The following is a 22,932-nucleotide window of genomic DNA, read 5'->3' as shown; positions in this document are numbered from 1 at the left end:
TGCAGTTGTACAATTACCCAGGCTTCATTTGTCTAATAGTCAGTTAGATTATGTTTGGTAGGTGCACTCTAATATTAAATACTGTTGTCCTTAAACTTTCCTATAAACAGATGATTTTCACAATAAACAATAGACAAGTGTCGTCAGAAAAAGATGACTTATACACTCAGTTATTTATTTGAAAAAATAAGTAACCTTTATTAAAACAGAAATTAATAGAAATGTAACTTTAATAGAACAGTAAAATAAAAAAAAAACGTGGGTTGGACTCCAGTGGAAGCAGCATAGGAAACCTGCAAGATAAAACTGAAATATAAGTATGTGTGTTATGTGGAAGAGGTAAAGAGAAGTGTGGCTCAATGATTAGAGCGGCAGACCCTGATGCAGAGGTCTAGCCCGGGACCAGGGTTCAATTCCCTGCCTCGGCGGGTCTTGGGCTCAAAATTCCACGGACCTGATAATTCTCGCCTCGGTGCCATTCCAATCATGGAGTCCCACTCTGCAACTCTGGGCAATAGCTTGCTTAATTCCACAACGGCCCCCACAACGCTAAGGATGCCTGGCCTCCACCTTGGGGGTGCCCAGGAGTGGACGCCTCACAGGGAAAGCCAGGATGGGTTCCACAGCGGTATTCGTACAAGCGCCTTGAGACCCTTGCGGGTGAGTAGTGCGCTATACAAGTATCAATTTACATTTACATTTACATTTAAAGAAAGGTAGTCCGAATGAAAGGCCCATAGTGAGAATGGAAGGGAGTGGGAGTGGGTGGTAGGGAGAAGGGGCGGGAGAGTCAAAAGAAGAGAGGGAGGAGGAGACAGAGCGTCGGCCTACTGCACCCAGCCCTTAGTGTTTACCCTCCGTCACCCGTTTCTCTCGGACGCTGGGGTCTGCGAGAAAGAGTGTGGTTCAGCAAGTCCTTAAATTTAAATACATGAGGCCAGAGATTATGGGCCATATTATGAAGGAAGGGCGATAACATTATCGCCACTTAAGCGGCAGGAAACTGCCGCTAAAACGGCGATAAGGGGTTGATAATATGCCCTTGTGAATTCCCTTAGAAGCCCAGGTTCTGGTGGGAACCTGGGCTTCTATGGGAATTTACAAGAGAATATTATCAACCCCAAAGCTTTAGCGGCAGTTTCCTGTTGCTAAAGTGGTGATAATGTTATCGCCTTTGATTGATAATATAGTCCTACATTATTAGCTACGGGAAAATCACTTGCATGCACCTGTACACCCAGGGTGCTGCACCCCAACCCCTTCCCCCGCACTGTGCTCAATTGTAGGTCTTGCACACCGAGGCTTCACTGCTCACCTGCCACCACTGGTGTGTCCCACGACGTGTTGGTGCAAGCTCCTAGTCCGGGGTATGTTTGTCCGATAGACTTGGTATCCGGTCGGGGACGGTGTCTTGATATCACGATGGAAGGTGTCAGAATGCCAGGGCACCATTGCGGGGTTAGCTCCTGCTCCGCCCTTCTTGTGGCAATCAATGGAATGTCTGAAAAGGGAGAAATAATTTAATGGTGGAAACGTCTGGAGGTAAATGAAGGTTTATTTCAAGCTTGATAGAAAATAGGAGTTGAGTGCATCCTTCGTTTTTGAAGTACGATCTACCAACTGTTAGTGATAATTGTGGTTCAAAGAGGAGTTGGAGTGCAAGAGAATAAACAAGGTTAAATAATAATATGTTATGCCAACGTTCACATACAAAGGAACAGAGCGCATGCTAGAAGTATAATGTGCGCGTGTAATGCAGTGGCGGGAGCCTGTGTGCATGTACACTTAGTAAGGAGCTGACTACAGTGTCCTAAAAGCCAACGCCACGTGTCTGTAGGGCAGCGCTGCCCGCTGGCTCAGGCCTACAGTACGGTCCAGCAGGTCCTTAAATTAGACCGATGTGACTGAATGAGGTCAGAGATCACATCATTACGCACAGCAACATCGCTTTTTCGCACGTGCACACTCAGGGTGATGCACCCCACCCCTCCTGCAGAACCGCCCTCAACAGGTGTCTGTAGGGCAGCACTGCCCGTTGGTTCAGGCGTACCTTATGGTATAGCAGGTCTTTAAAATGAGACAGAGATGTGACTGAATGAGGTCAAAGATCACATGATAACACATGGCAATATCGCTTATTCGCACGTGTGCAGTCTGGCTGATGCATCCCATCCCTCCCACAGCACCGTGCCGAAGAGGTGTCTGTAGGGCAGCACTGCCCGTTGGTTCAGGCGTACCTTATGGTATAGCAGGTCTTTAAAATGAGACATAGATGTGACTGAATGAGGTCAAAGATCCCATCATAACACATGGCAATATCGTTTGTTCGGATCTGTGCACCCAGGCCGCTCTGATTACCTGCTGTCATTGTTGTGTGAGCAAACACTACGGGCAGCAGTGCTCACAATTCAGATGGAGTGTTGATTGCAGGAGAGTGTACACCTCATGGATCCCTTTCGTAGACGACGGGCAGTAGGGCTCACAATTTAGAGCCCATGTTGATTGCCAGGATGGAGTACACCTCATGGATCCATTTCTTTTTTTTATTCCGCATTGTGATATGCGAGGTGGATGCGGCAAATCATTTGAGGTAGTGTGGAAGAAGAGGGACGTGTGGCGTCGTGGTTATCCTATTTACACGTACGCAAAGAGGGCTGGGCTTGCGTACGCCAGGCCAGCGTAGGGGTGTGAATAAGTATTCCGGGGACTTGGGCGTTGTTCAGTTTCTGCCTGGCCAGGAAGTGTACTTAGGTGTGTTTCTTTTGTAGTTTTGACCTCGCAGAGGGTGCAATTTCGATTACTTTAGCATGTGTCGGGAGGGCGGAAACTATCGTTAATGAGATGGCATGTGATCTAGGATGTGCAGTCTGCCCGTGGCTGATGATGCTCCTTAGAGCCAGCAATACCCAGGCTGAAAGGCAGCACAATAATGTGCAGACAAACACACCAGGTGCATCGTGTAACACATATTTGTTTTTTGATGGAACGTTTGAGATGCATGGCAATCACACGATCACATGATCGTTGCATGTTGTGTGTAGTATAAGATATGTGTATACAGGAAAACACTTTTCAAAAAAGCTTTCTAAGCAGAAGAGGTGTCTCTCATCAAAAGCTGTAGAGAGAATGAGTAAAATGGGTGGGGTCGTACAACTGTTACAATGGGAAATGTTTTAAACCAATCAAATGCTTTGTTTTTTGGTCACATGGCAATCGCACACCGAGCGCGCATGGAGGCCGCACTCAACGCGATTTTGACAAAATATATTTATCCTGATATAAGTTTATTACAGTTAGAAATATATAAATGTTTAAAATAATTTAGATTTTCGCGTGCTTTCATATACTGTTTAAAGTTATTTAGATATACTTTTGAGACCAAAAAAAAAAAAAAAGGGGATGGCGTACCCGGCGCGATATTATACGTCTGTGACGTAACACAGGGCCTGGCAGCGTGTACTCGTCGAATACGCAACGCGCAGCAGGCGCGACCCCATACGTACATGACATAACGCGTGGCTTGGTACTAGTACCTGGGGTGACTTCATGCGTATATGAAGTTACGCGGGACGCGGTGCCACAAACTCGTCGGATACGAAATGCGCATCATTTACGAGTTTAGCAATATGGTGGATAGGATACGTGTGGTGATGGAGCTTGGTATGCTACCTGTATGGGAGTGCAGTTTTCTCCCCCCCAAAAAAATATATTTACATATTTTTTGGGGAAGATATAAAACATTACATGATTTTTAAAGTTAAAAGCAAGAAGTATAATAGAGTTCCAAAATATTTGAATATATAATAGAAAAAGTATAGGTTTTATAAACATTAAAATATGAAATTAACATTTAAAAACCCTTTGAAATTCACTGAAAATACCATAGGTTTCAGGGACGTTATATAACATTTGACTCATATAAAACCAGAGAAATTCGCCAGTTATAGTTAGTTGAGCTAACTATGACTCGCGCGCCCGCAATGCACTGCTGTTGAAGTCACATATTACATCACTTATGACATGGTCAGTGACATCACTGATGACATCACTGATGACATCTCAAATGACATCATTGACAGTGCATGTTGGTGGAGTCTAAGCCCTCTCTCTCAGTAGTTCTCTGAAAGCCCTTTTTTGTTGATCACATATGGTGGGGCTACAGCTGCACTGTCAAGCCAGACCTACAAATCAGGGTTAAAACTAAGTGACCATGGGTGGGAGAAATACACGAACAGAACAGGGTGGAAAACTATCTAATTAGGGGCAGGGAATTGAATAACATAAGAAGAAATCCTTACAGTCATTGGCAAGGGACAGAGAGAAGGCACAAGCTCATTATCTGTTAAAAGTATTGATCACATTGCTGACTAGGAGAGACCATTAAGGTGCCAGTAAGGAGATCAAAAAAAGGAGTCAACGGAAGAAACTCTTCAATAGTCCACAATGCTGCTTCTGCCAGACGCCCTCCTCTTTTATTGATCACCTGGCTGACAGAGAAGTGACTTGTTTTCATGTAAATATTAATCTGGGCAGCTGATCGATAAGAGTAGTGGAAGGCTTGCGAAGCGATGAAGAATATACTGATTGTAATTGTCCACTTTGCATGACTGGTGTGTAAGGCATAAGTCATCTGTACTCTCATAGATTTTGGGCATCTCTTGTTTCATCATATAACTTTAATTTGGGTGGTTTACATCTCTAGGAACCATTTTATGTGTGCAATATATATGCAAGTTCTTCCTACAAGATCTGTCAATAAGAAATGTGAATATGAATCTAATGGGTATATTGTAAGAATGTACACAAAATAAATTCAGTTTAAATATAAAAACTGAAACAGAGCCATATTTTAAAACCGTCCTGCAAGCTGTCATTCCATCTGGTACTATCTTTTCATTGCAGCTGCCTACAGCCAGCCTGTTATATCTCAAGAAGAGACCACTGACGGCACCTGCTGTGTGAACCTGACTTGCAGCTCCCAAGGGGGCTACCCACTGGCATCCCTGGTGTGGTACAACCTGACCGGGGAGCATGTCATCCCAGAGTCCCAGCAGAACAACAGCTCCCAGCGGGACAACGTCAGCCATCTTTACAGCGTCACCAGCCGGCTGGTGGTGGAGGTGTCTACGCGCCTGGTGGTGTGCTCGGTGCAAAGTCAGCGTCTCCCTGCAGTGAACTCCAGTCTCTTCACACCTGGTAATGATTCAAAGCTTTTTGCTTCTCTAAAATTCAACCACATTAAAGAGTGTATCCAGGGGCACTGGAATTATGCAGCAGGGGAGTACCAAGATATGTGGCAGAGCTCACTAAGGGCCTGATCTAGATCTCAGCAGACGGGGATACTCCGTCACAACGGTGACGGATATCCTGTCCACCGAAATATAAATCCCACGGGCTGTAATGGAATTTATATTTCAGTGGATGGGATATCCGCCACGATGGAGTAACCCGTCCGACGAGATCTAAATCAGGCCCTAAATTATGCAGCAATAAAAAGCTAATTTTGCTGCATAATTAGGCACTTTTTTATACTATTACTTCATTAGTTTGTAATTTTTACACATGGTAATATTGCATTGGCGAATACTTCACCTCTTTTGTTTTAGTTTAATAACCTAATATGGAAAAAGAAACAAAAGGAAGAACGGTTGACCTTTGTAAAGGACCTTTTCTATTGCGTGCAAACCCACGTCGCCATGTTTTTAAGAACTTTTGATCCATTTTTGCTAGAAACAAGTTTTTTTTGCCAAAAGCTGCAGTGTATGCAGCAGGTGATGGATTATGTGGCAAATGAGACAAATTGCATAATTATGTGAAAAAAGCTGTGCCCACAGAATTGCCTAATTCCCGTGGCCCTGGGTATATCTGTCCTAGAGCTATAGCTCAGAGTAAGCTGTGGCAGCGTCTTACCCCACCTAGCCATGTTGTCTCTGCTCACATTGAAAAATAACTGCTGTGTCCCGTGCACTGCTGGATTACCTGCAGTGCCTTCGTATGCATCTGCAGGGAAGGTAAGCAGGCTAGTACTCCCTATAAAAATATAAAAATCAGTGTATGAGTCTCTTACGAATAAAGTAAAATATTCAGTTCCCCCCAAAAACATAAAATGCGCGTGCTTTACTCACAAAATGAAAGTCTTTGAGCTACATCCAAAAAAATATATGCTTCAGGTGCCCCCTACCTCTCCCAAAATAAAAATAACTGTCGCCTCACACTTGCAGTTCTGCTTAAGTTGGCTAAAAGGGACACTAACTTAAACAAGCATTTGCAATGCAATCGGTCTCGCTTTTGGGACCTAATAAGTTTTTAGCTATGCAGACAAAGAAAACAACGAGTATAAATTCTATAATTAAAAATGCCAATGGATGCCATAACTGGTTTAAACTTAAACACGACATTAACATATTAATCACAACAGATCCCACTCAACCAATCAGAAAGCAGAATCCGGTGTGTAGTTGAATGCTTGAGATCAAGGTTTGAATTCACCCACATCTGACAAGGACACACTAGGGCAATACAACGAAATGCAAGTTTGTGTAACGTGCAATATCATACCACTTCCGTTTAGAATTACCAACGGTGTTTCTTCCACCTCTCCTACTGGTTGGCAGTGGTGCTTAGAGCGGTCACTTCGTGCCAAACAATTTCTCCCTCCCTGGCTGCTTCCCTGTTGCAGAGATGGGCGAACCGGGTTGGCTGCAGTGGGCACAGGCGGTCCAGACTGACAGCACGCAGCAGCAGGCATTGTGTCCAGAAATTGTTTACTTTTGACGTGGCTCAAATAAACACTGATCAAAATCGGAAATAAAAATTTCCAAAACACTTGAGACTGCTACCAGTTTTCCAAACACCAAAGCACGCCGTTGTCTATGTTTTGAACATTTATTTTGAACTAGATTCGTGAAACCACTACTTTGATATATTAGTGAAAAGACAGTGGCACTTTTGAATACCTGATTTGACGCATCTCCCCACTCAAACTCCAGGCGGAACGAAATTAAGAATAACCGAGAACAGCTGTGCAAAAAAAAAACTATTTTTGTTAAGCACAGTGCGTGCTGTGCAGAGCGATGACTATAAAAAAACTATTTATAAATGCGCTGCAATCAGCCTGGCTCAGCGGAGGTTGTGGTCATATCTTAGAATCGATTGAAATACGGCAGCAAATCAGAAAGACCCACTGAGGCTATTCTGCACGCGACTCTCCTGATGGGATAAGATGGTTTGATAGATGTTTATTCCCAGGAAGCAGACACACGGCAACTGCAGACAGCAATAAAGTGCGATGAAGCTGCCGTTTCCCTACCGCATAAAAATGAAATTTTTGCATTACACAAATGTACTTTTGTGCATTCCTCCCTGGAGTTCCCAAACGTCAATCCATATAGTTTTGCTGAGTTTGTTCAGTGCGCCACCGCTGGTTTACCCACCTCCTGCTTGGCGCCGCACTGCGACCTGCTGGTGGGGAGAAAAAAAACAGCAATCTCGGAAGCGTAGCTGCCTTCAGATTGCCATGTGTGACATTTTCATAATTTCAGTGTTATTATGAGTGACATTTCAACGAATATAAGTGACACAAAATCAAGCAATGAAGACGAAGGAAACATATGAATATCAGAACTGACACCAGCCCTGCTAAGTTCCACACATCAGGGGTTGCACTGACGCACATAGCTGCCACGTTGCCCTTCTCCCCCCTGACGCAGCAGAGCACCCTGCGCACCAAGAAAATAAGTGAGGGTATCGACGCTTTGGGCTCACAACCTGCCTGGGGGTTCCTCCCCCCCCTCCCGTCCGCTGCTTCCCGTGCACAGTGCACAGCCCCGCTGTGCCCCACTGGACAGCTGCTGACCCCCCCGCTACAGCGCATGATGATCTCCCCCCCCTCCCCCTTGACCCCACCTGAATTTACAACCCTAACCCCTACTCCCCCTATCGCCACACAAGCGTAGGGAACAGTTTGTTTACAGGTCACGTTCCCTGACCGGACTCCTATCTTATCTCGGATAACAGGTGATGGACGCGTTGTCTGGACTCCCCGAAGCGATACCCTATTAAACATACACCGCTCTCTGGCAGCAGAGATGCGCTGACATACGCGCCCTACCAGGGATGGGTACATCCAGAGCTTTCAATGAGATTTTGACAAGGGCACATTGAGTTGAATACTGGACATCACCCCGACAACCAGCGGCTTCAGGGGCGTCGCGATGGGGGGACGGATGCGCGCCACGCAGCCCGCACACAGGCCCTAATTATGAAGCTGTAGACTGGACTTGCTGAACTTAAGCGTTAGCTTTCATGCCTCAGTGAGCTATACCGAAACACAGCTGCCACGCTCCGGCCAGCATTGCGAACACGACGCTGCCACTGTGCCGCCCGGGGACCCCCACGTTCATGATTACCCACGAAGACTTGTGCAACTCTCAATAAGGGCCTGGGTGACGACCGCAATGGCCACAATGCGGGCTGGAACACTGCGTTATCTTTGTTACCGACACTAAAAATAAGGAAAAACATAGACCTGTCATTTATCGAGGTAATTACCTAATGTTTGTAACAATACCACCATGTACAACGCCGCCGGACCCCCGGGTTACCGGCTAAATGGCTGTGTCATATTATCTGGAAGCGTTTGCTTAATGTCTACTTGATTAGCCACCATGGATGGTGAATGTATATTGTATGATGACACAGCTGTGGAAAATAAAGGTCTTCAAAAAAAAAAAAAAAAGAAATCAGAGAGAGCGTGATGAGAGGGGGCAATAACAAGACATCAAAGCGGACAGGCGTCAGCGAGGATAACCAGACACGACAATAATATGGCACCAGCGAGGGCAATAACCAGGTACTGAACACAATAACGGGGCATATTACAGGGTAATAATAGAGGGGAATGGAGCATCAAGACCAGAAATTTCATGATACCTACCTGGGCCGCGGCCCGGCCATAGATGAGTGTTAGTGTCTGTGTGTCCGGAGACTGCAGACGGGAGGCGCTTCTAGGCAGCAACTCACTCTGGCCTGCAAGGGCTGGCTGGGGCACTGCAGGGAGGCTGAGTTCAGGCGAGGCCGCGATTCCAGGACCATTTGCCACCCGGCCCGCGGTCTCCACACACACGCTGTCCTGAAAGTTTAGTACAGGCCGCCCAGTGATACTGTCCTGGCAGCCGCTTGGCGCTGAAATCCCCAGGTCAATTCTCTGAATGGGCTGCATTCGGTACTAGGTGGGGGTAAAAATAGTAATACCGCTGTGGTGGCGCGGCGGCTGCCCGGTGCCAACTGCCTGCAGCAGCTCTGGTAGCTGCGCCATTACTAAATTTGCGGTGTAGCACGCAAACCATACATCTCGAAGCCGGCCGCCCACCTTACTTAAATCTTTGGAAATGTTATACGACATCAAATAAAAATATAAGCTTTAGGCTCTTACTGCAATTGGGATTCCACCGTCTCGTCAGCTGCACGGACAGCGTTCTCCCAGCCACACGCGGGACTCTCTGTTTCGGGGCTTTAGGCCATGCCCCCAACCAGGCACGGTGCCTGGCTTCCTCTTGGGCCGTTGTCTTCCTCCAAGGCCCCGCCTATGTCCAGGGAGTCAGCCCAACTTATGACTCGGGTCGCTAGGGTGGCTGCGTCTTCCACAAAGAAAAAAAAAATGCGGGGTAGCCTCCCGCTTCCATGCTATCAATGGGGGATGTGCTGACGTCCTGCCTTCTTGTGACAGTGTGCCCACCTATGCCGGCCCACAACGCTTGCTTACGATGTAAGGCATCGTTGAGCACTACTTTAAAAACAAGCATTTGTAATTCAATAGAACTCGCATTTATGCGAGTCTTATTGCATTGTAAAAGGGAGTACGGGCAGCCAAAAAGGCAGAAACGGGAGTGCGAGGGGGATGGTGGTGTCCCTAGAAGTTATGGACTGCGGGAGGGGACAGGGGGAGGCACGGGAACAAAATAGTGTTTACAGTAAAGGGGCCAATAGCCATGGAAGGACACGAATGACAACATGGCCATCAGGAGGAGGGACTAGCAAGCCTCAAACCAATGGGAATGCTGCATTTAGGACCTAAGCCATTACAAAAGATGGGCGGAGAGTGGGCAGAGCTTAAACGAAGCTTCCACGCTATCGTATATACTGCATGTCTCAACGAGACAGCGCAAGCGCTGCCTAGGCGAGACCTAAAATTACCAATTTTAGTCTGGTTGCACATTGTGACAGACTACCGATTTGCAGTTAACCTGGACATTGGCGAGCCAATGTAAGAAAAAAATTAATACGAGGCAGGCTCATCTCAAAAGAAACATAACAGGGTGTAATTTCTCAAACTCTGCCTTACTCGGGCATCACTTCCAGACAGAGAGGTAGACTACTTCTGCACTCAGGAAGTGCGTACAATTAGGAGAAGGAAGAGTAGTCAGTTAATGTGTGACTGCCACTGATGGACAACGCACACAAAAAACTACTTCTGCTGTGGCATCGTTCAATGATCACACACTGCACTATCTCATGTTAGCAAAAAAGGCCACTTTATAAAGACAGGTTTGGGGGAAGAAACCTCCCCCTGAACATCACTAATGAGGAAGTCATACAAGCAATTCATGCAAGTGCCGGGGGTCGGTCCCAGAGGACATGTTCAAATCTGCCCCTACTTTATGGGGACCCATCCTAACTAGAGTGTTTAATACAGCTGCCACAGATATAATCCCGAAGACATGGGGCGATTCTATTATTATACCAATATTCAACAAGCATTGGCATAGCCAATAGGTCTCGCCTTTTGGGCCTTATAAGTGTTTAGCCATGCAACAGTTGATGTTGTTGAACGAAGGATATTGTGCTGGATAACTAAACATTTATAAGGTCCCAAAGGCGAGACCTATTGGCTATGCCAATGCTTGTTAAAAGTTGTAGTCAATACTCAAAATGGAATCCATGTTATCAGCGTTCCCAGTGCTCCTTTATGTTTAATGGCCTAAATGAATCACAATGTTTAAAGCAGATTGCTAAATAGGATCTCCAGCCCCGAGGACAATGTCTCACTTCATGGTGGACAGTGTGTACCCTGTTTTCATGCAGTGCCAAGACGGGGTTAACTAATGCAGAGAGTGAGGTCTGTTAGCCTCCGAGGATCAAAGCATTCCTTGCAACAGTGCGCTGTGGCACGGTGTTGCCATGTGTACAGCACACACTTTGCAACAGCAAGATGGTTTGAAAGTTGGGGGTGACTTTCTAAATTTTCCAGAGTGTTCATCGGGTTTGTTGACAGCGTATTTATGCTGTCAGCCCAAAAATTGTTTGTGGTTGTGTGTGTGTGTGGTTGTGTGTGTGTAGTTGTGTGTGTGTTGTTGTGTGTGTGTGTGGTTGAGGGTGTGTGTGTGTGTGGTTGAGTGTGTGTGTGTGTGTGGTTGAGTGTGTGTGCGTGTGGTTGAGTGTGTGTGTGGTTGAGTGTGTGTGTGTGTTTGTGTGTGTTTGTAGGTGTGTGGTTGTAGGTGTGTGTTTGTAGGTGTGTGGTTGTATGTGTGTGGTTGTATGTGTGGTTGTGTGTGTGGTTTTGTGTTCGGTTGTGTGTGTGTGGTTGAGTGTGCGTTTGGTTGTGTGTGTGTCTGTGTGTGGTTTTTTGTTCTGTTAGTGTGTGTGGTTGAGTGTGTGTGTGGTTGAGTGTGTGTGGTTGTCGTTGTACTAAAACACTCACATGAATGGATCGGTTTGGCAGCGTGAAACCTATACAGCGTTTGTCAATAGCCACCTTGGGCAGTGCCTGTGTATACCCATGGCGCGCTGTAATGAGCACCGGCACAGAACTGAAAGTGCGCTGTGTGCGCGTTGTACTGAAACACTCACATGAATGGATCGGTTTTGCAGCGTGAAACCTATACAGCGTTTGTCAATAGCCACCTTGGGCAGTGCTTGTGTATACCCATGGCGCGCTGTAATGAGCACCGGCACAGATTTGAAAGCGCGCTGTGTGCGCGTTGTACTAAAACACTCCCATGAATGGATGTGTTTGGCAGCGTGAAACCTATACAGCGTTTGTTAATAGCCACCTTGGGCAGTGCCTGTGTATACCCATGGCGCGCTGTAATGAGCACCGGCACAGAACTGAAAGTGCGCTGTGTGCGTGTTGTACTAAAACACTCACATAAATGGATCGGTTTGGCAGCGTGAAACCTATACAGCGTTTGTCAATAGCCACCTTGGGCAGTGCTTGTGTATACCCATGGCGCGCTGTAATGAGCACCGGCACAGATCTGAATGCGCGCTGTGTGCGCGTTGTACTAAAACACTCACATGAATGGATGTGTTTGGCAGCGTGAAACCTATACAGCGTTTGTTAATAGCCACCTTGGCCAGTGCCTGTGTATACCCATGGTGCGCTGTAATGAGCACCGGCACAGAACTGAAAGTGCGCTGTGTACGCGTTGTACTCAAACACTCACATGAATGTATCGGTTTGGCAGCGGCTGAGGGGGGGGCTTGCTTAATGAGACAGTGTGAGGAGCCATAGCCAGAAATACGATGTTGGTGCAATTCCGATAATAAACGGAGCCCTTTAAAGTTTTAAACTTGTGCCTTTCCATTTTTTGGGAGGGTGGGGGAGGATGGGGGACTTTGTTCTGAACATGCGAGTCCGACTTTGTATTCTCCACTGTTCACGGGGCCCACAGGCTAGAGTGCAATGGGCTGTAAGTCTGTAAGCAATAGAATGTGTACATTTCTGTGTTAGAACTGTGGCTACACGCAAAACTGTGCGCGTGCTCTGTATATCAATGTATTGTTTTTTGGGTAGCGGCTTGAAACCCATTCAGTGTTTGTCAATAGCCACCTTGGGCAACGTCTGTGTATACCCATGGCGCGCTGTAATTCGCACCGGCACAGAACTGAAAGTGCGCTGTGTGCGCGTTGTAGTAAAACACTCACATGAATGGATCGGTTTTGCAGCGTGAAACCTAAACAGAGTTTGTCAATAGCCACCTTGGGCAGTGCTTGTGTATACCCATGGCGCGCTGTACTGAGCACCGGCACAGATCTGAAAGCGCGCTGTGTGCGCGTTGTACTAAAACACTCACATGAATGGATCGGTTTGGCAGCTGGAAACCTATACAGCGTTTGTTAATAGCCACCTTGGGCAGTGCCTGTGTATACCCATGGCGTGCTGTAATGAGCACCGGCACAGAACTGAAAGTGCGCTGTGTGCGCGTTGTACTAAAACACTCACATGAATGGATCCGTTTGGCAGCGTGAAACCTATACAGCGTTTGTCAATAGCCACCTTGGGCAGTGCTTGTGTATACCCATGGCGCGCTGTAATGAGCACCGGCACAGAGCTGAAAGCGCGCTGTGTGCGCGTTGTACTAAAACACTCACATGAATGGATGTGTGTGGCAGCGTGAAACCTATACAGCGTTTGTTAATAGCCACCTTGGGCAGTGCCTGTGTATACCCATGGCGCGCTGTAATGAGCACCGGCACAGAACTGAAAGTGCGCTGTGTGCGCGTTGTACTAAAACACTCACATGAATGGATCGGTTTGGCAGCGTGAAACCTATACAGCGTTTGTCAATAGCCACCTTGGGCAGTGCCTGTGTATACCCATGGCGCGCTGTAATCAACACCGGCACAGAACTGAAAGTGCGGTGTGTATGCGTTGTACTCAAACACTCACATGAATGTATCGGTTTGGCAGCGGCTGAGGGGGGGGCTTGCTTAATGAGACAGTGTGAGGAGCCATAGCCAGAAATACGATGTTGGTGCCATTCCGATAATAAACGGAGCCCTTTAAAGTTTTAAACTTGTGCCTTTCCATTTTTGGGGAGGGTGGGGGAGGATGGGGGAGTTTGTTCTGAACATGCGAGTCCGACTTTGTATTCTCCACAGTTCACGGGGCCCACAGGCTAGAGTGCAATGGGCTGTAAGTCTGTAAGCAATAGAATGTGTACATTTCTGTGTTAGAACTGTGGCTACACGCAAAACTGTGCACGTGCTCTGTATATCAATGTATTGTTTTTTGGGTAGCGGCTTGAAACCCATTCAGTGTTTGTCAATAGCCACCTTGGGCAACGTCTGTGTATACCCATGGCGCGCTGTAATTTGCACCGGCACAGAACTGAAAGTGTGCTGTGTGCGCGTTGTACTAAAACACTCCCATGAATGGATGTGTTTGGCAGCGTGAAACCTATACAGCATTTGTTAATAGCCACCTTGGGCAGTGCCTGTGTATACCCATGGTGCGCTGTAATGAGCACCGGCACAGAACTGAAAGTGCGCTGTGTGCGCGTTGTACTAAAACACTCACATGAATGGATCGGTTTGGCAGCGTGAAACCTATACAGCGTTTGTCAATAGCCACCTTGGGCAGTGCCTGTGTATACCCATGGCGCGCTGTAATGAGCACCGGCACAGATCTGAAAGCGCGCTGTGTGCGCGTTGTACTAAAACACTTACATGAATGGGTGTTTGGCAGCGTGAAACCTATACAGCGTTTGTTAATAGCCACCTTGGGCAGTGCCTGTGTATACCCATGGCGCGCTGTAATGAGCACCGGCACAGAACTGAAAGTGCGCTGTGTGCGCGTTGTACTAAAACACTCACATGAATGGATCGGTTTGGCAGCGTGAAACCTATACAGCGTTTGTCAATAGCCACCTTGGGCAGTGCTTGTGTATACCCATGGCGCGCTGTAATGAGCACTGGCACAGATCTGAAAGCGCGCTGTGTGCGCGTTGTACTAAAACACTCACATGAATGGATGTGTTTGGCAGCGTGAAACCTATACAGCGTTTGTTAATAGCCACCTTGGGCAGTGCCTGTGTATACCCATGGTGCGCTGTAATGAGCACCGGCACTGAACTGAAAGTGCGCTGTGTGCGCGTTGTACTAAAACACTCACATGAATGGATCGGTTTGGCAGCGTGAAACCTATACAGCGTTTGTCAATAGCCACCTTGGGCAGTGCTTGTGTATACCCCTGGCGCGCTGTAATGAGCACCGGCACAGATCTGAAAGCGCGCTGTGTGCGCGTTGTACTAAAACACTCACATGAATGGATGTGTTTGGCAGCGTGAAACCTATACAGCGTTTGTTAATAGCCACCTTGGGCAGTGCCTGTGTATACCCATGGCGCGCTGTAATGAGCACCGGCACAGAACTGAAAGTGCGCTGTGTGCGTGTTGTACTAAAACACTCACATAAATGGATCGGTTTGGCAGCGTGAAACCTATACAGCGTTTGTCAATAGCCACCTTGGGCAGTGCTTGTGTATACCCATGGCGCGCTGTAATGAGCACCGGCACAGATCTGAATGCGCGCTGTGTGCGCGTTGTACTAAAACACTCACATGAATGGATGTGTGTGGCAGCGTGAAACCTATACAGCGTTTGTTAATAGCCACCTTGGGCAGTGCCTGTGTATACCCATGGCGCGCTGTAATGAGCACCGGCACAGAACTGAAAGTGCGCTGTGTGCGTGTTGTACTAAAACACTCACATAAATGGATCGGTTTGGCAGCGTGAAACCTATACAGCGTTTGTCAATAGCCACCTTGGGCAGTGCTTGTGTATACCCATGGCGCGCTGTAATGAGCACCGGCACAGATCTGAATGCGCGCTGTGTGCGCGTTGTACTAAAACACTCACATGAATGGATGTGTTTGGCAGCGTGAAACCTATACAGCGTTTGTTAATAGCCACCTTGGCCAGTGCCTGTGTATACCCATGGTGCGCTGTAATGAGCACCGGCACAGAACTGAAAGTGCGCTGTGTACGCGTTGTACTCAAACACTCACATGAATGTATCGGTTTGGCAGCGGCTGAGGGGGGGGCTTGCTTAATGAGACAGTGTGAGGAGCCATAGCCAGAAATACGATGTTGGTGCAATTCCGATAATAAACGGAGCCCTTTAAAGTTTTAAACTTGTGCCTTTCCATTTTTTGGGAGGGTGGGGGAGGATGGGGGACTTTGTTCTGAACATGCGAGTCCGACTTTGTATTCTCCACTGTTCACGGGGCCCACAGGCTAGAGTGCAATGGGCTGTAAGTCTGTAAGCAATAGAATGTGTACATTTCTGTGTTAGAACTGTGGCTACACGCAAAACTGTGCGCGTGCTCTGTATATCAATGTATTGTTTTTTGGGTAGCGGCTTGAAACCCATTCAGTGTTTGTCAATAGCCACCTTGGGCAACGTCTGTGTATACCCATGGCGCGCTGTAATTCGCACCGGCACAGAACTGAAAGTGCGCTGTGTGCGCGTTGTAGTAAAACACTCACATGAATGGATCGGTTTTGCAGCGTGAAACCTAAACAGAGTTTGTCAATAGCCACCTTGGGCAGTGCTTGTGTATACCCATGGCGCGCTGTACTGAGCACCGGCACAGATCTGAAAGCGCGCTGTGTGCGCGTTGTACTAAAACACTCACATGAATGGATCGGTTTGGCAGCTGGAAACCTATACAGCGTTTGTTAATAGCCACCTTGGGCAGTGCCTGTGTATACCCATGGCGTGCTGTAATGAGCACCGGCACAGAACTGAAAGTGCGCTGTGTGCGCGTTGTACTAAAACACTCACATGAATGGATCCGTTTGGCAGCGTGAAACCTATACAGCGTTTGTCAATAGCCACCTTGGGCAGTGCTTGTGTATACCCATGGCGCGCTGTAATGAGCACCGGCACAGAGCTGAAAGCGCGCTGTGTGCGCGTTGTACTAAAACACTCACATGAATGGATGTGTGTGGCAGCGTGAAACCTATACAGCGTTTGTTAATAGCCACCTTGGGCAGTGCCTGTGTATACCCATGGCGCGCTGTAATGAGCACCGGCACAGAACTGAAAGTGCGCTGTGTGCGCGTTGTACTAAAACACTCACATGAATGGATCGGTTTGGCAGCGTGAAACCTATACAGCGTTTGTCAATAGCCACCTTGGGCAGTGCCTGTGTATACCCATGGCGCGCTATAATCAACACCGGCACAGAACTGAAAGTGCGGTGTGTATGCGTTGTACTCAAACACTCACATGAATGTATCGGTTTGGCAGCGGCTGAGGGGGGGGCTTGCTTAATGAGACAGTGTGAGGAGCCATAGCCAGAAATACGATGTTGGTGCCATTCCGATAATAAACGGAGCCCTTTAAAGTTTTAAACTTGTGCCTTTCCATTTTTGGGGAGGGTGGGGGAGGATGGGGGAGTTTGTTCTGAACATGCGAGTCCGACTTTGTATTCTCCACAGTTCACGGGGCCCACAGGCTAGAGTGCAATGGGCTGTAAGTCTGTAAGCAATAGAATGTGTACATTTCTGTGTTAGAACTGTGGCTACACGCAAAACTGTGCACGTGCTCTGTATATCAATGTATTGTTTTTTGGGTAGCGGCTTGAAACCCATTCAGTGTTTGTCAATAGCCACCTTGGGCAACGTCTGTGTATACCCATGGCGCGCTGTAATTTGCACCGGCACAGAACTGAAAGTGTGCTGTGTGCGCGTTGTACTAAAACACTCCCATGAATGGATGTGTTTGGCAGCGTGAAACCTATACAGCATTTGTTAATAGCCACCTTGGGCAGTGCCTGTGTATACCCATGGTGCGCTGTAATGAGCACCGGCACAGAACTGAAAGTGCGCTGTGTGCGCGTTGTACTAAAACACTCACATGAATGGATCGGTTTGGCAGCGTGAAACCTATACAGCGTTTGTCAATAGCCACCTTGGGCAGTGCCTGTGTATACCCATGGCGCGCTGTAATGAGCACCGGCACAGATCTGAAAGCGCGCTGTGTGCGCGTTGTACTAAAACACTTACATGAATGGGTGTTTGGCAGCGTGAAACCTATACAGCGTTTGTTAATAGCCACCTTGGGCAGTGCCTGTGTATACCCATGGCGCGCTGTAATGAGCACCGGCACAGAACTGAAAGTGCGCTGTGTGCGCGTTGTACTAAAACACTCACATGAATGGATCGGTTTGGCAGCGTGAAACCTATACAGCGTTTGTCAATAGCCACCTTGGGCAGTGCTTGTGTATACCCATGGCGCGCTGTAATGAGCACTGGCACAGATCTGAAAGCGCGCTGTGTGCGCGTTGTACTAAAACACTCACATGAATGGATGTGTTTGGCAGCGTGAAACCTATACAGCGTTTGTTAATAGCCACCTTGGGCAGTGCCTGTGTATACCCATGGTGCGCTGTAATGAGCACCGGCACTGAACTGAAAGTGCGCTGTGTGCGCGTTGTACTAAAACACTCACATGAATGGATCGGTTTGGCAGCGTGAAACCTATACAGCGTTTGTCAATAGCCACCTTGGGCAGTGCTTGTGTATACCCCTGGCGCGCTGTAATGAGCACCGGCACAGATCTGAAAGCACGCTGTGTGCGCGTTGTACTAAAACACTCACATGAATGGATGTGTTTGGCAGCGTGAAACCTATACAGCGTTTGTTAATAGCCACCTTGGGCAGTGCCTGTGTATACCCATGGCGCGCTGTAATCCGCACCGGCACAGAACTGAAAGTGCGCTGTGTACGCGTTGTAGTCAAACACTCACATGAATGTATCGGTTTGGCAGCGGCTGAGGGGGGGGCTTGCTTAATGAGACAGTGTGAGGAGCCATAGCCAGAAATACGATGTTGGTGCCATTCCGATAATAAACGGAGCCCTTTAAAGTTTTAAACTTGTGCCTTTCCATTTTTTGGGAGGGTGGGGGAGGATGGGGGAGTTTGTGCTGAACATGCGAGTCCGACTTTGTATTCTCCACAGTTCACGGGGCCCACAGGCTAGAGTGCAATGGGCTTGAAGTCTGTAAGCAATAGAATGTGTACATTTCTGTGGTAGAACTGTGACTACACGCAAAACTGAACAGTGTTTGTAGTGCGCCTCGAGGCGTGTGCACGCGGGGTGGGAGTTCTGCTCGGATTGAAAGTGCAACGCATGGCCCGGGGCCACCTGGCAGCCGTGACTCACTCCTTTGGGAAGCTTCTGGCACTGATGGAGCAGTACGTGCGAGTGAGAGCGGGAGGAGCTTGTGAAGTGGGAGAACGGAGAAAAAGTACAGAAGGTGAAAAGGAAGCAAGGAGAGGGAGAAAGGGGCAAAGAGGGGGCAAAAGGAGGGTGCAAGGGAGGTACATGGGGAGCAAAGAGCGCGACCCCATGAGGAGAACAGGACACATGGAGAGGGCGAAAAGAGTGGGTGGGGTTACAGGTTATAGAGAAAGACCTAAAGCGAGCGCTTACGGGAACACATAAGAATGCCATTAATCAAGCAGGATGGCTCTGTCTCCCTTCACGCCCAGGGAGGAGGGAGATGCGAGCAGAGCATCAAAGGGCTGGGTGAGAAGGGAGGGGGGAATGCAAGGGTCAACGCGGCGAAAGTGAAAGTACTCCAGCAGAGCGTCAAAGGGCTGGGTGAGAAGGGAGGGGGGAAATACAATGAGCAGAGGAGCAGCTGTGCACGTGCATGTGATCTCGTGCACTCAAGGTTTAGGCCAGCCAAAAGTGTGGGTAGCACTTTGAAATTCCCACATATAAAATGTCTCTTTCGAGCCTTTGGCTCGCGAGACCTAAAAAGGGGGATAAAGAAGACCCTAGAAATTATCATCCAATCTCGCTTTTAGATACTGCCATGAAAGTGATGAGTAGAGTCCTGTTGTTAAGACTGGAGGAATGGGCAATTGAATACTCTGTTTTAACCCTGGTGCAGTATGGGTTCAGAAAGCAAATAGGGACCGTTGAGCAATGCACAAACTTAGCACTACTAATCGGCAAGTATAGCAGGGCAAAGGCAGGCTCTCTATATTAATGCTTTGCCGATTTAAGTAGTGCTTTTGATCTGGTGGACCATAAATTGCTCTGGTCAACCCTAATCTCGATATATATCTTGTTGCCTGTACCCCCAATTTTATAAACCAGTGTTCGCACCCTCAATCAAGGCAATACACTGTGAGGTAATCCTATTTGCACATGAGGTTTCTACGCCTCCCGAAAACATTTACCGAATGTGTCTCAAAATATAATTCTAAGTCTTGATTTCAAGTGGATTGCTCCGATCAAAACAAGATATATGTATATGTATTTATATGTATGATTGGTTTTGTTACTATTTCTACATATCAAAAGAATAATTTTCACAAAGAAAGTCAGTGTGGTATGTGTGATTTTTTAAATTTAATAAATTGCAATGGGATAAAGTACCGTTTATAGGGTAGTTTGATGTTCCCTATGGTTAGTTAATTGATATCATTTCCTCCATGCTGCCATTTTTTGTTTAATGTGTAGTTTCTTAGCCCAGGGAATGGAGGGTGAATTGGGCAAACCCCGTTGATTTCATACCCAAGTGATGAACCAGCATATGAGGGGGTGACTCTGCTGGAAAAAAGTTCCGCTAGGACTGGTAATAAATTACCCCGTCAAATACCACTTTTTCTCCACCAAACCACCTCATGCCTACTACTGGAAAGTCCCCGAGAGCGGCGATATGTCTGTCTGTCTGTTTATTTTACTGCCCAGCATACAAATAAGTGTCCTACTATTCATGTAACCATTTTAACTGAATTCGGCCCCTGCACGCAACCTAAAGTAAAGAAAAGAAGAACATATCGGATACATCATGGAAGAAAAAGCTATAAACATACAAATCTACTAACTCCACTACTCTCATTCCTCTCATACCCAAATGTTCTATGGTATTTCTGTCTTCACGCAGTCCGTGTCCGCACCAGGAGCCAACCTGCAAAACTTCTGCCACTTTGAAGAAGATAATGCGTCAGCTATATTATTATTAATCCCAGGTATATGTCTCGCTTTGAAAACAATGTTAAACTGCAAACACCGTAGCATAAATGTTCGCAACATCCTCAAAGCTCTCAGTTCTCTGGCCTTTTACTCATTCACTAGCTCCACAACAGTCATATTATCCACATTGAACATTACTGTCCTCATTGCAAGTTCTTCCGCCCATAACCGCAGCGCCACCGCCAAAGAAAAGAATCCAAGGAAAGCAATGCTTCGTCCTTGCCTCAACCAATGTGCTCGCCAATTCCCTGCACACCATCGACCTTCCCAGAATATACTAAAACCTCTGGCACCTACAGCATCAGAAAGAAAATTCTACTTACCAAATATTATCTTCCTCCAAAAAATGTAATGAAACTCCATTGAAGTGCTCCAAAAATTCACTCATATACATAAATCTGTTCTTACTGCAGCTGAAATATGAATTCTGTGATGTGGTAGAGAGACACCAGACATGCAAAAACCTAGCCGTCTACAAAATGTTCTTCCTGCTCTATCTACTCTGGAGGCAAAATTCAAGCCCAATAACCTCTGTACTTTCATCAATTCAAACTTTCGTTCTCCAATTACTGACCCTAAAAACAGTAGTATTTCCTGTACTTTATCTGCAGGTAGTCATGCCACCATCTCAGTGGTGTCCAAGTCAATTCCGAAACACATAATACTCGTAGTTGGACCCTCCACCTTCTTAGGGGCCAATGTTACACCCAAATCCAAAGCCACGTTCTGAAAACTTTGTAACATCTGCATACACTGTCCAGAATCCTTTGTTCCTACAAAGAGAAGAACGTCCATATAAAGACAAACCAATTTATGCCCGCACTGTTTTTATGAAGAGCCATTGCAGAAAAGTACTAAACGTTACAAACAGAGCACAAGATATAGCACAACCCATTGGCAAGGGTTTGTCTGCATATATGGCTCCTCCAAATTTCATCCCAACAACACAAAATCACAGTGCTGAACTGGTAGTAACCTGAAAGCAGACTGTGTGTCTCTGTTGGCTAGCTCTGTCCCAATGCCTCCATACCGTACTAATTGCATGGCATCATCAACAGATGCATAAGTAACACTAGAGTCTGCTGAGGAAATAAAGTAATTCACTGACTGACGCTTAGGTCATGATGGATGATGCATTAATCTATAATCTCCTGATGCCTTTTCACAGCCTAAAGGAGAAATCACCAGATCATTTAGAGGTCAATACCAAAATGGGCCTGCAATTCTTCCTGTCTGCATTTCTTTGTCCAATTTAGCTTGTACTATACCTGTTTTTTGATTAGCAGATTTTTGATTATCTGCCCACTTTTGTATTCTGGGACCTTTAAAGCACAATCGAAAACCTTGTTTGAATCCCTACCACAATTTCACAATTTCACTGCAGCTTCCTTATCAGATAATACTGGAACCAATATTCTAAAATGTCCTACTTCATTGGAGTGTGCACCGTTCTGCCAAGCTTGTAGCTGCTGTCCTCTCCCCCTCGTTGGTCTCCCTTGTTCACCATAGTCACCTGCTGTGAAACATTGGGTAAGAGAATGCCTACTCCTGCGTTTTGAGCACTCTTGTTTGTATCTACAAAAATGTTGACAACCAAAACTTTTATTGAAACCCCAGCATTCTGCTGTTGTCATAGCTTGTCCCCCACCATACCACCCCATCCCTGGCTGGACGGGGCGATATAGAAGGGACCGATAAGTCACCGGTAAACCACCAGCTGTATGTGTAGTTGCTGGTGGCTGCGTAAGCGACATCCATTGTAGCCACAACTCAGAATGAACATCACTAAATGACTTTTCTGGATTTAAACTCAACCTTTCTCTAAACTCTTTGTCATAGTGTAGCCATGCATGGCCAATAAATGTATTTGAGCCTTCCTAATAATATTCATATATTAAAAAATTGCAACAGCTCTGTCATTATGTTTCTCACAATCAATAATGCCATAAATTAAAAATATGGATGTCAATTTCCCTATATTTATGGGAACCCTTGGCCTTCTCGTCAGCTCCTATTTCTCTTCCTTGGACCCGCCTTTGCCTGAATATCTCTGTGAAGTAACTTAAATATATCTGCAAACTCATGTTTCCAAATGTAATTCTTAGTTTTTTCTGACAGATCTGACCAGTAACGGCATAGCAATACCCATATAAG

General features: G+C 46.7%; 1 protein-coding gene across 2 annotated transcripts in view; it reads left to right on the top strand.

The window, feature by feature from the left end:
• Window positions 1-22,932, top strand: part of LOC146801345 (T-lymphocyte activation antigen CD86-like) — a 275,628-nt gene that overhangs the window by 145,749 nt on the left and 106,947 nt on the right. For both annotated transcript variants that reach the window (XM_085621004.1, XM_085621003.1), the window contains exon 3: window positions 4,903-5,196. In XM_085621004.1, the coding sequence (XP_085477130.1) occupies window positions 4,903-5,196 (294 nt within the window). The remainder of the gene's footprint in view (window positions 1-4,902; window positions 5,197-22,932) is intronic.

Source organism: Triturus cristatus, chromosome 8 (assembly GCF_964204655.1).
Source record: "Triturus cristatus chromosome 8, aTriCri1.1, whole genome shotgun sequence".
Classification (NCBI taxonomy): Eukaryota; Metazoa; Chordata; class Amphibia; order Caudata; family Salamandridae; genus Triturus; species Triturus cristatus.
This window is presented reverse-complemented; position numbering and strand designations above follow the sequence as displayed.